At 43.2% G+C, this 13,569-nt stretch overlaps 2 protein-coding genes across 4 annotated transcripts in view; one reads left to right on the plus strand and one right to left on the minus strand.

Annotated features, from left to right (window-relative positions):
• Positions 1-8: 8 nt before the first annotated feature.
• KNOP1 (lysine rich nucleolar protein 1) lies at positions 9-10,089 on the minus strand. 3 transcript variants are annotated; one of them, XM_058816023.1, is made up of 5 exons: positions 10,046-10,089; positions 7,705-9,067; positions 3,479-3,547; positions 2,940-3,017; positions 9-656 (listed from the first exon to the last, which is right to left on the minus strand). In XM_058816023.1, exons 2-5 carry the CDS (start codon positions 9,064-9,066, stop codon positions 345-347), a joined length of 1,821 nt encoding a protein of 606 aa, XP_058672006.1. In that variant the 5' UTR covers position 9,067; positions 10,046-10,089; the 3' UTR covers positions 9-344. The 3 variants fall into 3 exon arrangements, with proteins under 3 accessions (XP_058672006.1, XP_058672007.1, XP_058672008.1); XM_058816024.1 differs by having other exon boundaries at positions 10,027-10,066; XM_058816025.1 differs by lacking the exon at positions 10,046-10,089 and adding an exon at positions 9,567-9,862.
• An 85-nt stretch (positions 10,090-10,174) lies between these two features.
• The window catches only part of IQCK (IQ motif containing K), a 33,507-nt gene continuing 30,112 nt past the window's right edge, over positions 10,175-13,569 (plus strand). Inside the window, exons 1-3 of the mRNA XM_058816311.1 lie at positions 10,175-10,199; positions 11,521-11,594; positions 12,257-12,371. Coding sequence (XP_058672294.1) covers positions 10,175-10,199; positions 11,521-11,594; positions 12,257-12,371 — 214 coding nt within the window. The remainder of the gene's footprint in view (positions 10,200-11,520; positions 11,595-12,256; positions 12,372-13,569) is intronic.

A 13,569-nucleotide genomic window follows, 5' to 3' on the forward strand; every position in this document is an offset into this window, starting at 1 on the left:
GGAATCACTTATGATGTAGATAAAAGTAAGTTTATTAAATCAGCATTTAAAAAAAAATACGGAATTTCTGCATTTAAAAAAAAAACAATGGAACTAATTGCAGGCATGGCACACATCTTCAGTCTTTGAAGGAGGTTGTCTCTTGCCTTGCAGAACATAATAAAGGTTTCAAAAACTTACTGTTTGGATGAAGTGAGGACTCAGCTCCACTGGTATATGTAGCTGAAAACTTGAACTTCAAGGACTTATCGAAATGCTGAAGAAATTTCATTCATTATTTTATTTCAAGTAAAAAAAATGTAGAAGGCAAAAAGAAATTTTCCTCTCTTTATTACTTCTGAGTTTTAATCTTCAAATTTTATAGATCTAGATGCATATTTGTCTATGTATCCTTTTTTGTTAGCATTAGGCTGAAATCCAAGACCAATTCCTCTGTGTTGCTTGAAGTCCATTGCTTTATCAAACTCCATCTTCAGAGCCTGCTGTAACTTCTCCTCCCCTTCCTGGTTCAGAGCCATGTTTGGTTTGTTTGCAATTGCTGAAGGACTTTGGATAGGCACAGGACCCTTTTTAAAACCACCCAACAGTCTAAAAAACTTATTTTGTTCCTTAGAACTTTTAAAAGTAGCTGTACTCCACTGTCCAAGCTTTGTTTCCTGTAAGGCAAAACAAAGTTAATAGTAAAATTAAGAAATACCAAGACCAAGGAAGACAATTTCTGGCTGTGTACATGAGAACAGAAGCCTGACAGGGGCACAGAGCTGGGAGCTGTTATTCCATGGGCAGAACCTCTCTAGGGATGTGGTACCAGACTGAGCTGACTCTGCCTGAGGGCACCCTCATCAGCATTTCAGCCATTTCAGCTGGAGCCAGGGGTTAATGCCCTTGGAGAAGCTCCTTTCCCTCTGTCCTTGGCTTTCTGCTCTCTCTTTACCCAGCTCCAAGAGCCAGACAGCATCTCTCATTCTAGGAAAACTGTCAGACTTAATCCTCTTTCACTGTCACTTTGTAGGGTTATCTTTTCATCCTCCCACTGCCTTGGTAGGGAGCTGCTGTTTTCAGCAGTGTTTGTTAGTTGTGGACACTGTTTAATCTGGTTTATAAGCTTTAAGCAATATTTGCATTCTCATCCCACTAATTACAGTTAATATTGCAAGGGTGCACAACCAGAGGGCCTCCCCAATCCAACATGACTCAGTCTAGTTCTCTTAAAGCCTCCCCTCCCTTGCAGTTTGCTGGGTTTTTTGTATTTACTGTATTTGCATTTAACTGCCCTCTGAACTACTTCACCCCTTCAGGATTTTTCTTTTGGCTGCAGATTCTGGCTCCTTTCTGAGGAGGCAATATCCAACTAAAATGAGATTTCAGCTGTTTGTGGAAAACCCCAGATACACCATAGGATTTACAGAGTTCATGAACTTTTGGCTTACCTAAGAACAGGCTTCATTATTCAAGGGTGTATTTGACTCCTGAGCTACAGTTATGCAGTCACTTACAAATATTTTTGGCAGGACTTACTCAGAATTTTTTCTTTAAAACTGGGAATGATACTAAATGGCAGAATGTCTAATTATTAATTAAACAGACTGAGCTGTTTCAAATGAATTGAAAAACAAGTGAATTCAGTGGTATCTTTATGTCAGTCTGAAATCCTTCCAACAGAACAGTTGCAGCTTGCATGAACAGTCATTGTCCAGCAGACAGCCAACACGACACACAGCATGCAGGCAAGCTGCAGCAGGGGTTTAAGGTAAAAAAAAGCAAGGCTGGAATATCATTCACTATCACAGGCCAGAATACCTGGAATGAAAGAAAGCTGCCCATAATACTTCAGCCTTTTGACCTTGCAAGCTGCTGCACAAGCCCAGTCTGTGACAGATACATGCACACATCCAGACACACACAGGACACAGATAAATAAATGTTAAGTCCTCCCTTTGCAATGGGAGACATCTGCACTGATGCAAATATAATTATGGCTTGTCAAAACTCTGGTTTTAAGTGAGCTGCTGGCAGGCACTACACAGCTTCTGCTGAAGCATTTCCAGCTCACTTTGTGCAGCTGATGAATTGGTTTTCACAGCTTCTATTCTTCTGCATACTACTAAACAGAAACAGATCAGTGCCAAAGAGCTGAGATCTCCTGCCAAGGATGTCATTTTTCTCAATGACTCCAGAGACTATTAGACAGTTTTAGTTCCAGAGCAATGAGACTCCCTCTCACTATGTCAGATCTACAGGAGCTGTTTCTGGCATTTGTTTGAGGCATATTGCAGCTTTCTAGGCATTCTGGCAGTCCTGCAAAACAACAGAAGCCTGAATTACTAGCAAAGCTTTCTCTCCACCTCAATCTCCTTAGCCCTGGCTAAACACTGCAGCAAGCTTCCACAACCTTACTGTGAATGTGTCAGGCTGAGTGGATGCAAAAGCAAAGAATCAGGAATCACCTTCCAAGGAGGTGGGGGAAGATGTAGAAGCCATGAGAGGACTGACTCTGAACATCACACACCTGTGTTAACAGCTGCCACCCCTCTACCTTTCCATGTTTGCCTCTGCTGCTGAATGTGTGCAAAGTCTTGCAGGTAAGAAAGCAGAAACACTTCAGTGACTGCTGCATCCACATCCCAAAAACTACTTGCATTTCACAGTAAGCAGAAAATGCTTCTGTAGCAATGTCTGATGGCTCATTCTCCAGAGAAAATGTTGTTTTTGAGGAGTGATGATGGGAATTAGAGCAGTGTGCAGTGGCAAGGAGTTCAGTGCTCAGCTCTCAGACCCTGGGCACTGAACCAAGCTGTTCTATGGCATGACCTGAAATCTGCAGCAGAAGGAACACTGCTGTACATGAGCCACATACAAAAAGAGCACAGTGGTTCTCAGAGGAACCTGCCCTGGAACACAGCATTTCCATCAGGTTGGGGTCTAAACTCGTACATCACCTGTGCCACTTTGGAACTGAGGGCCTTGGTTTTGCCAGATTCTCTGTCAATTTCTTCTTGCAGGGCCTGTCGCCTCACCTAGTGTGCAGAAAATGACACGTGCAGCATAAGACTGAGTCCAGGGTGTTAATGACAAATCACAATGAAATAGTAAGAGAAAAACAGAATTGTTAGTTATCTTCAGAATTTTGCAAGGAAAATTAACAGGTGCATGGGATCCTTTCACACACTCAACATGAGAACTGTAATTTTTTAGTGTCTGTTAAATGAGTGCTTTGCTGCATCAAGTAAGTCTAATTTTCTTACTGCCTGCATTGATGAGAGGCAAAGAAATGTGTCTTTAACTTAGTAAAGTGAATTAGTTCTGACATTGACTGTACATTTTGGACTTAACCCACATGCGAAGCACATTTTAAGCAGAGCTTTATTTAGGGAAATTTAGGCATAGATAAGCAACAAAGCAGTTTTTTGTATCAATTCCTATGCATATGTTAAATGCTGATTTGCTTTAGATCTTACCCAGTTAGGACAAAGCATACCTTGTCTATGTTAATTTCATCACAGTTTCCTTTCTTTTCCTTCACAATAATTACACCATCTAGATGTTCCTGTAAAACAGGAAAAAGCTTGTATAATTATTTTTATCCATTCTGATTAATTAGAATTTACACAGCCCTTACCACAAAAGTAGTTAAAAAGTAAGCAATCAGTAGTACTGTTCAGGGGCAAGAAGAAATAGTCAGCTCTAAGATGAAAATGTCAATTAAAACTGTGTATTCCTATGGAAAGATCTCACAGAGATTTTTTCTTTTAATCAAGATAAATGATTTTTGGATTTACACATGAATAGGGACCTGCCAACAACACTGGCACACACAGTAATGTTTGCAGGCAGAGTAATTTCAAATTAAACCATTTTGTAAAAGCTTAAATTTATATTTCAAGAAAGGCACAGAGACAGTGAAAGTTAAACAAAAATAGAAATTGGAAGTAAAATAACTAAAGGTCTCTCTGACACAAATGCACAAAAGCCAATCAAGAGCAGCTGCACTGTGCTCCCTTGTGGATGAAGGTCCCCAGGAGCACAGGAGAGGCAGAGCTCACACAGGAACTGTCCCCTGCAATGGCAGCCAGCAGCTCCTGATGCCACAGCTGAGAGCAAGGAACAGGGAGCTGATGGAAGAGACACAGCAGCTCCAGAAGGATTGGATGGGCTGGAAGGCAGGAGGTAAATCTGGGCAGAGCCACACACAGCCAGATCCTGATCACAGCTCCACAAAGTGCAGCCCCTCTGCAGCTTTGCTCCCAGTGAGTGGCACCCCTAAACCACTGTCCCCAGCCTTTCTCTCCCAAATTTGTAATCAGGAGAAGCTTTTGGGGCATCCAGTGTAAGTCCAGTATAGTGGTAAATGAGAGCCATAAGCTTTACACCAGCCTGGAAAAAGTGGCCAAAGGGAAGATCTATTGATACAGCTAGCATAATAAACCAAGCATGAAACAGCCAGGGAAACGACAAGGAAAAGATTTGTAACACACTTCTGTCAGCAAAACCTGCTGTTACTTTTTTGAGGCTTTAGTTCTATTAAAAGCTATCAATGATTTACCTCATTTTCCAAAGCTACCTTTTATACACACACATAAGTACATGCACTATTAAAAATGGGAGAACACTGTCTGCAGGAAGGAGAGCTTGTGCTCTTGGAAGAAGAAACCAAACCAACTCCCAATTTCCTTCTAGATGGCCTGGTACTGTCTTTTCAGATCTATTAAAACAAGCAGGTAAACTGTCCTGACAGGACTCTGCAAACAACTGCAGCAGATTTTGTTCTTGTTAGCTGCAAGGAGGGACACCCCCATCCCTGCTCATTCCCAGCACGGTGCTGACCTGCTGAGTGGGAAAAACTACCCCATGGAGGGGTGCCAAGCTGCCTCCAACTCATGGAAAAGGAGCACACTCACATGTGGTGGGGGTCTGCTGTCTGCTGGCAAACAACATCAAAGCACTGAACTGAGTGCTCATCCTCCTCACTGCCCCAGCTGACTCCAGTGGCATCCACCAGAAAAACGCCAAGCACTGATATTAACTGGGTATCATTCACATTGTCCTTAAAACCTGCTCTTTGACTGCAGGGCAAGCCCAACAGAGGAGTTTTAAGGCATGCAGAGCCGTGTGTGATATGCTGTAGATTAAAACATTTCAGGACTGTGGCACATTTAAATGCAAGACCACACAATCAGCCACATTATTATTATTAGTGCAGTGTCTTTTGGCCTGGCAGGAACTAGAACTTGCTAGAGCTGATTAACCCAGACCTCTCAATCTTCAGATTTTCTTTTGAGTAGTTTCTTATTATTATTAAAGGAGCTGCCTATGGGAAAGAGGAACAAAACATGCATCACACTACTCCCTTCTCCACACTTTGCAAGCTATTTGCTGGTTTCCATATTAACTGGTCATGAAAGTTTGCATGTCATTGCAGGGCTTATCTTGCCCTTAAACAATGTAAGCAGCTGCAAAATCCAAATAATGTTCAACAATCTCAAAAAGGCAATGCCAATTTAATTAGAAAATATATCCAGCAATAAAACCACCCTGTCCTTTTGAAAGGTCAGAAGGAGAAATCCAACTTGAAAGCCCCAAACATCTGCTCACCTCATGACTGATAAGCACACATACTCCCCTCACAAACCCCTGTGAAAAAAGCTGTATCTGGGTCTCCACATGAATCTAAATTTAATTATTAGCACTAGGCATCAGGCAGCTGCCAGGTTTCCACAGAACTTGAGGAAACTGCATCTGAGTGCATGACAAAGCACAGCACACCATGAAGGGAGCTTGAGAAGCAGCTCACACTATGGTCTGCTATACCCTTAAAAAAATACCTTCAAAAATACCTTGCAAAAATCTTCAAAGATACCTTCTTAACTAGTGCTTGACATTTAAATAAACCAAGCATTCAAAATTCTTGATAGAAAGCAACTGGAGTGCAGGTTTCCATTACCTACAGGAATAAAAACAACCTCCTAGTAACTTGCAATGTGCCATTTTCAAAGTCAAGTTTAAGCAACTACAAATACAGATAGATACCTATTGATTTTCTGAGCATCTCACAGCTTAATTCCCAGTGATAACAACAGAAGTTGGGCATGTAGGTACTAACTTTTGGCACCCTTAGCTTTAAAATATAACTTTGATCAGATAAAGAAAAAATGCCTGTATTTCAAATATTTCATCATGATCATTTTACCTCAGAAATGGCAAGTACTTCAGGACTCTGGGATGGGATTTCCTGACCAGTCAGTCAGGATGCAATCCCAGTTAACCTCAGTTACAATTCACACAGTTCTTACATCTATTTATTTTCTTGCAGAGATTTATTGTTTTAATTAAAACTACCTGTTTAGGTCTTTAGTATCTTTCTATCAGAATTTATATTTCAATGCTCTTGGCTCAGTCTACACTTAGGATTCCTAGGATTTTCACTGAAGTTTTGTTGGAATTAGTCAATAGGTTTTGGCTAACTTTCCCCTTTGCTCCTAACATTACATAACTCCAGCGGTGACAGCAGCAAAGCCTGAGGAAAGTCTAACAAACAATTAGATGAGCTCCTGCTGCCAGAGTTACACCTGCTCAGGGTAAATGACATGGCATTAAACTCCTATTTTATGAAGTACTGCCACTTTGCTAAGAGCAACTGAGCATTTATGACTGTACAAACCCACTCTATTTTGGGTCAATACTTGCTGCTAGCTGTAATATTTACATTTTTACAACAGGCATCAGTGCTTCCCCAGGTGTCACAGGATCAGCTCAGCTGGGGTTGGACCCCTCTATGGGCCCTTCTTGAAGAGCTGGGCTGGCTGATCCCTGTGGGTCCTTCCCAGCTCAGGATGTCCTGAGAGCTGTGCCATGCTGAATGTGCCATCCTGTGACCTCTGCCATGCTGAATGTGCCATCCTGTGACCTCTGCCATGCTCAATGTGCCATCCTGTGAGCTGTGCCATGCTGAATGGGACACCCTGTGAGCTGTGCCATGCTGAATGTGCCATCCTGTGAGCTGTGCCATGCTGAATGGGACACCCTGTGAGCTGTGCCATGCTGAATGGGACACCCTGTGAGCTGTGCCATGCCCAATGTGCCATCCTGTGAGCTGTGCCATGCCCAATGTGCCATCCTGTGAGCTGTGCCATGCTCAATGTGCCATCCTGTGAGCTGTGCCATGCCCAATGTGCCATCCTGTGAGCTGTGCCATGCTGAATGGGACACCCTGTGAGCTGTGCCATGCTCAATGTGCCATCCTGTGAGCTGTGCCATGCTGAATGGGACACCCTGTGAGCTGTGCCATGCTCAATGTGCCATCCTGTGAGCTGTGCCATGCTGAATGGGACACCCTGTGAGCTGTGCCATGCCCAATGTGCCACCCTGTGAGCTGTGCCATGCCCAATGTGCCATCCTGTGAGCTGTGCCATGCTGAATGGGACACCCTGTGAGCTGTGCCATGCTGAATGTGCCATCCTGTGAGCTGTGCCATGCCCAATGTGCCATCCTGTGAGCTGTGCCATGCTCAATGTGCCATCCTGTGAGCTGTGCCATGCTCAATGTGCCATCCTGTGCCATGCTGACAGACCAGCTGGTCCTGCCTCCCCCCACCCAGGGGGACCCTCAGTGACCTCAGTGTCACCAAGAGCAGAGCAGGGAACTGCCCCAAAGGCTTTCAGTTCCTCTGCAGGAGGGAGCAAAGCTGCCCTCCTCTCCCCAACTCACCACTGACTCATTCCATGGGGGTTCTGTCTTGATCTTTTTCTCATCTGCTTTTGAACCTGGCTCCTCAGCTGACTCCTGTGCTGGTACTTTTTTCCTTCCGTTCCTTTTTCTGTCACACAGCACAGGATTGCTATTGCATAATGCCCCATCCACAGTGTCCCCTGTAACACACTCAGCTTGCTCCATTTCACTCTCTGTGTTCTTATTGTTTTCCAGTAGCACTTTTTGGCTTTTAGAAGCACTGTCAGTGTTTGAAGAAACTTCTGAGTATGTTGTTTCCTTTTCCTTTTTCTTCATCTTCTTCTTTTTCTTCTTACTGACTTCATTATTATATTTGAAATTCTTCCTGTGTTTCCTTCCAGACAGCTCTTCTTCCTCAAGCTCAACTTCTTGCTGTGCTGGGAGATGCTTATCAGGAATGCTGTGACTGCAGTCTTGCTTATCTTCACAGGTTGAGGAAGAAACAGCTTTTTTTTTCTTCTTCTTCCTCTCTTTAATACACCCAAAGTTCTTAATTTTGTCCTCTTCCTCTCTGCTTGTCCATGTAAGTTCCCAGGAATTATGTTTCTTCCTTTTTCTAGAGTCACTTAATGCACTGGGGCTACCAGGAACTCGATGCATGCAGTCCTCTTTAGCTGCCAGTGGTAAAAAGCAGTCAGACTTATCTTTCTTTTTATTTTTCTTCTTTCTTACACAACTCTCCCCACCATTCTGGGCATTACCTGTGTCATAGTCCTCACCCATAAAAACTGTTTTTTGTGAAGTGTATTTGTGGGTGTTTTTACAGACTTTTGTAGATTGCCTTTGTTCACTGTCCTGGATGTCCTCTAATGAAAAACTGTATTTCTTCTTTTTTTTCTTTGATAACTCACCATCCAATTCCAAATCCAAAGCAGTATTCTTCCTCTTTTTTTTAAATGATAATTTATTTTTCTTAGTACCATCTGTGCAATGATTTGAAAGCTCCACGTCACTACTCTCATTATCCTCCAAGGAGAAATGACAATGGACTTTTTTTTTCTTCTTTTTGAATATTTTAATTTGTTCCTCTGATTCCTCTTGAAGTTGTAAATCCAGATGACCTTTTCTATTCACAAAGCCTTCTAAATGATCTTCCCTGAGTAATTCAGAGCCAGCTTTCTTCTTCTTCTTTTTCTTATGATTCCTTGGTTGCAATTTGTGTAAGCACTCATCTTTTAAATTTTCCTTTTTCCTGCTCTTCTTCTTTTTCTTGAGACGGCCACTGTCCTGAGTTTTAATGACAGTTTTAACATCTTCCTCAATTTCAATGACAGTCTTCACCTTTTTCTTCTTCTGCACAGGCTCCTCATGAACGTCTTTTCTCTTTTTCTTTATTATCATTCTAAAAAAAGAATATGAAGATGTTAATGAACTGAAAAAGGATATGAAAATGTTAGTGAAATGCTTCAAAGAGACCATGCAAGTCCTAATCTACTTGGTCATCCTTTATTCTGAAACCATTCCTGATCCCCCATTGTCCCTGACACTCCAATTACAGTCTGCTTTCCATGATGGGCAACCAGAACATATTGACATACTGAAAACACTGTTTATGGGGCGATTCTTTTATGATGTTGTTTAATGTACCTTGCCTTAGTTTGTAAGCTTCTATTTGTTTCACAGCAGCAGAGCATAATGTTGTCTCAGTACCTATGCTCCAAATGTCCCTTCTAAACGGCAAAACATATCCGTGTGTATACACACAAATACAATTAGTGCGTATGTACACAAATACAATTAGTTTTCCAGATCCCTGTGAGTTTTCACTTAACACTGAACTTCACACGGCTTTACTGCTCACTCTGCATTACAAGGCCCTTCCAAGGGACCTGATTTAGTACCTTAAATTTCCTTCTATCTGTGGTGTCTTATCCTCGCCCTCCGGTTTTCTCAGGACATTTATGCCAACGAATTGATTACAACAGAGCACCCTTTAGCACCCACACAGTGCGAAACTCAATTATTCCTGCTGGTTTGCAGTAACACCATGAGGCACGCTGTCAAACCGCGGACAGAGCCCCGAGCCCAGCACAGCCCCCTCGCTGCGTGTCCGGGCCCTCCGGGCCCACCGCGGGGAGGGGAGGGGGTGTCAGCCCGAGTCCCGCCCCGGACCCGGCACGGCTCGGCACGGCTCGGCCCTGCCGCCACAGCATCCCGTGCGGTGCCGGTGCCTGTGTGGGCCGTGCCGTGAGGGGCCATTCCCTGTGCCCGTCCCTGTGCCGGCCGTGCCGTGAGGGGCCAGTCCCTGTGCCGGGCCATGCCGTGCCGCTCCCTGCCGTGCCGTGCCGTGCCGTGCCGTACCGGGCCGTGCGGCGCTCACCTCCCGCGCCACGTGCAGCGCCCGCCGCCGCTCCGGAAGCGATCGCGCCGTGCCCGCCCGGCCCCGCCCCGCCCGGCCCCGCGCGGGCGCTGCCGGAGCCGTTGCCGCGGTGACGATCGGGACGCGGCCATGGCGGAGGGCGGGCAGGGCCCAGGTGGGAGCTCCGGCCCCGGCCCCGGCTCCGCTCCGAGCCCCCCGGCCCTGCCCGTGCCCGGCCTGCCCTGGCCTGGGGCCGCCCGCTCCTCTCGCCGGGCGCGGGGCTGCGCCCGCCCCACAGAGCGCGCACAGCCACCCTGATCCACACCGGCACCAGGGCCGCGAGCGGTTCTGCTCATGGGCCTTACGTTGTTTTTATTGCCATATGCATTTATTGCTTTTATTGCCTTATGGTGCTTTTATTGCCGTAACTTCCCCACAGACACCCTTGGTGTGTGTTTGTGCAGCAGCCCGGCTGCTGCGGGCCTCTGGAGGGGCCTCAGAGCCCGTGGCACGGCCTCTGCCCTGCCCTTGTGCCGTGTGGGTGATCCGGTACCCACAGGAGCTGGGTATTGCCTCGGGAAAGCAGAGAGGCGAATGTGTCAGTGCTGGTAAAACACTAAATTAATACAGAACATCTGTTCTCAGAGCACCATCCCAAAGCAAAGCCCCTGGGCTTCTCTCAAAGTCTGAGAACAAGGAGATTGCAAAGCTGGGGGACCAGCACTACGTTCTGCAGTTCCCCAATGGGGTTGTCTTCCCTTAGTATTTCATGGTGCCCAAAGTAGGCACTTTGCACTGAACTGGCCATTTTTGGGTAGGAGTGAGGCTGATTATTCCAAGCCAACACCTGCAGCACCCATGGGTTTGTGGTGCCATTAAACCCCGCTGTGACGGTGGAGCCGAACCTGCTGGGCCGGGCTCTCAACGCTCTGCGCTCGCTGTGGCACCTGTGGGTGTTCTCAGATCAACCTCCTTCTCTCGGTCCTTGATTTTTCTCAGCCTGAGTCACTCAGTAATCCTTGAGGGTCATGTACAGCTTTTAGTTCTTTGGGTTTTCTGTTTATTTTATTTTGCAGACATTAATACTTAACTGTGTCTGTGGGGTTTAATTGCTCATAGAGGAATCCAGTATGAAAAGCAGATTGTTTACTCGAAAAGTATTGTTTACTAGTAAAAACAATGGTTAATTCAGTGCATTCTACCTATGTTGAAATATTTTGAATTATTATTTTGGTACCTTTTGCCCAATAAAGGGTTCTTTTGTCAGTGAGAACCTTGTGCCTGACTTAAAGCTCAGGAGAGGACATGACAAGAGTGTCTAAAGTTCTTGCTTGTTTTAAAACGTTAGATTTCATGTTAAACAAATATTTATTGCATATTAACTTTTGTTTTTTCAAACCTAAATAAATACCTTTTACAATAATGTTGCTTTAAGAGGAAAATAAATATATTTTTAGGGTCTCCTGGTAAATATTGTACTTTTTTTGAACTTTTAGAGCATGAGGAGGAACAGCCTCAAATTTCAGATGTTCCTCAATCAAAAGAAGATCCCAAATCAAAAGAAGAATCAGTGAGTACAGTTCAAGTAAAAAATCTGCATAGAGATGGATTGAAAATATTTTAAACAATGAAATGTGAAAATTAGGTACCCACAGGGTAGACTTATTCATAAAATGAAGACAAAACTATTACTTTTCAAACAGTTTATTTGAACCAACAAATGTAATATTCCAAATAATTGCTTGGGTAATGCTAACAAGAAAAGTGTATTTTCTTTAAAAGGTGAATGTCAGGACTTCTGAACAATGTGAAAGAGATATTTAAGCTTATGAGTGGAAAATACTTATTCAGAAAATGCTACCAGTATTAATTTACAAATAATTACTATTTCTTAGAATGGATAAAATATTTTTAAAATTTTGGTATCTCACCATATTCTGTAAAAGGGAGTCATGTGCCTTCTGTTAGGTTTGGATGATTTTAGTGTGCTGGAAACTGCAGAAGTTTTAAAAATGTAGTTATTAATATTATTACTTAAGTATGTTATTATTTAAGTGTAATTATTATATTTTCAAGTATTCAGAAAATACATAAACAATACAATATTGGAATTAGAAATTATAATTCCATATTTTTTAACTGACCTTCCAATTTTTTTCTGATTAATTGGTTTGTGGTTTTTTTTGTCTAGTCTGTTGGGATATTTAGACAGGATACATTTCTTTTGAGCAGGTGCCTTTGGAAGCAGAAATTCCTGTGGAACAACTTTTTTCTGCCCCTACACCCCAATATCTGCCACCTGTACTTGGGGAAACTCCCCCTGGAGACCCCCCTGATCCAAAAAAATGTAAGTAAGAGTACATTATCTTGAACCCTGCTGTGATTATTTCTCTTGTATATGGCAAGGATTTGGAATTTATTTAATTTAGAGTGTTAAGAGCCCCAACACCTTTGTTGTGTGGAATTTGCACGGTTTGGCTCTGGTCTGAAATCAGAGAGCCAGCTTGGCCACTTGGTCAATGGAAGAAATATCAAATTATGCATTACTAAGGTAGTTCTGTGCTCTTCTGAATAAGTGACTTTTTATTTAGGCACTTAAATCAGAAATGGCAGGCATTTCTTGCTCTGATTTAATAATGCAGAACTAGGATCAATTCAAGTAGACAATTGAATTTGAGAACTGCTGTCAAAATTCTGTCTTTTCCCATCTGATTATAGACAAGAATGGAAGCAGCTCTGAAGTTTTGTTCTTCCATTTTTATAAATTCCTATACTTTATAATAAATTTCCCAAGCAGCTGTGTGTTTTTATTATGCATTTTAGCCCTTAATTTTGTCTTCTCTTCCATTAATTCTTGCTCATTAGGAATTCCTGGTGCAAGTCAGAAGCATGGTTACCCTTGCCTTCTATATAAATATAGAAATATAGTCTTCCCAATTATGAGCATTTTCTGGCAGTATGTTAACTAATTAAAGGTATAAAGCTGAGAATAAATGCAGTGTTTCAGCTGTGTTGCCAGAAGAGAACATTTGTATGATTTAATCTTTGCTGATCACACCAAAACCTGAATATTGCCTGAATGGGGAGAGGTGCCAGCCCAGACAGCCCTCTGGGAGGGGAAAGGTTGGGTACATGGAGTCATGTTAAAATCTCTGAAGGATCTGGCAATTATGACAAAGAAATCACAGCACCACTAAAATATAACCTTTGGTTTTTCTTCTGTCTAGAAATTCAGTTTTATGACTAACTCTGCTAATGCAGATTGTAAAGGGCATGAGATACCAAAGTGGTCTAACTGCAGCAGCACTGAGTTCAGCACAGGCTAATTTCTTCCTGTCAGGGTAAATTAATTCACAGAGCTTTTCACTTCTGTGACTAAACTGCTTCTGGTGTCTGAGTTTCTTCACTTAAAACTGAATCTGACATCTCTGAGGCACACTGAGTTTGCAGTGGTGGTGCACATTTAGTTTGAAATTTACCCAAGCTTGTGTTGTGTTTGTTGACAAGTGAGGACAGACCAGTGGCTGTCTGTGAAGGGAATGAAT

Source organism: Ammospiza caudacuta, chromosome 17 (genome assembly GCF_027887145.1).
Source record: "Ammospiza caudacuta isolate bAmmCau1 chromosome 17, bAmmCau1.pri, whole genome shotgun sequence".
NCBI classification, from domain to species: Eukaryota; Metazoa; Chordata; class Aves; order Passeriformes; family Passerellidae; genus Ammospiza; species Ammospiza caudacuta.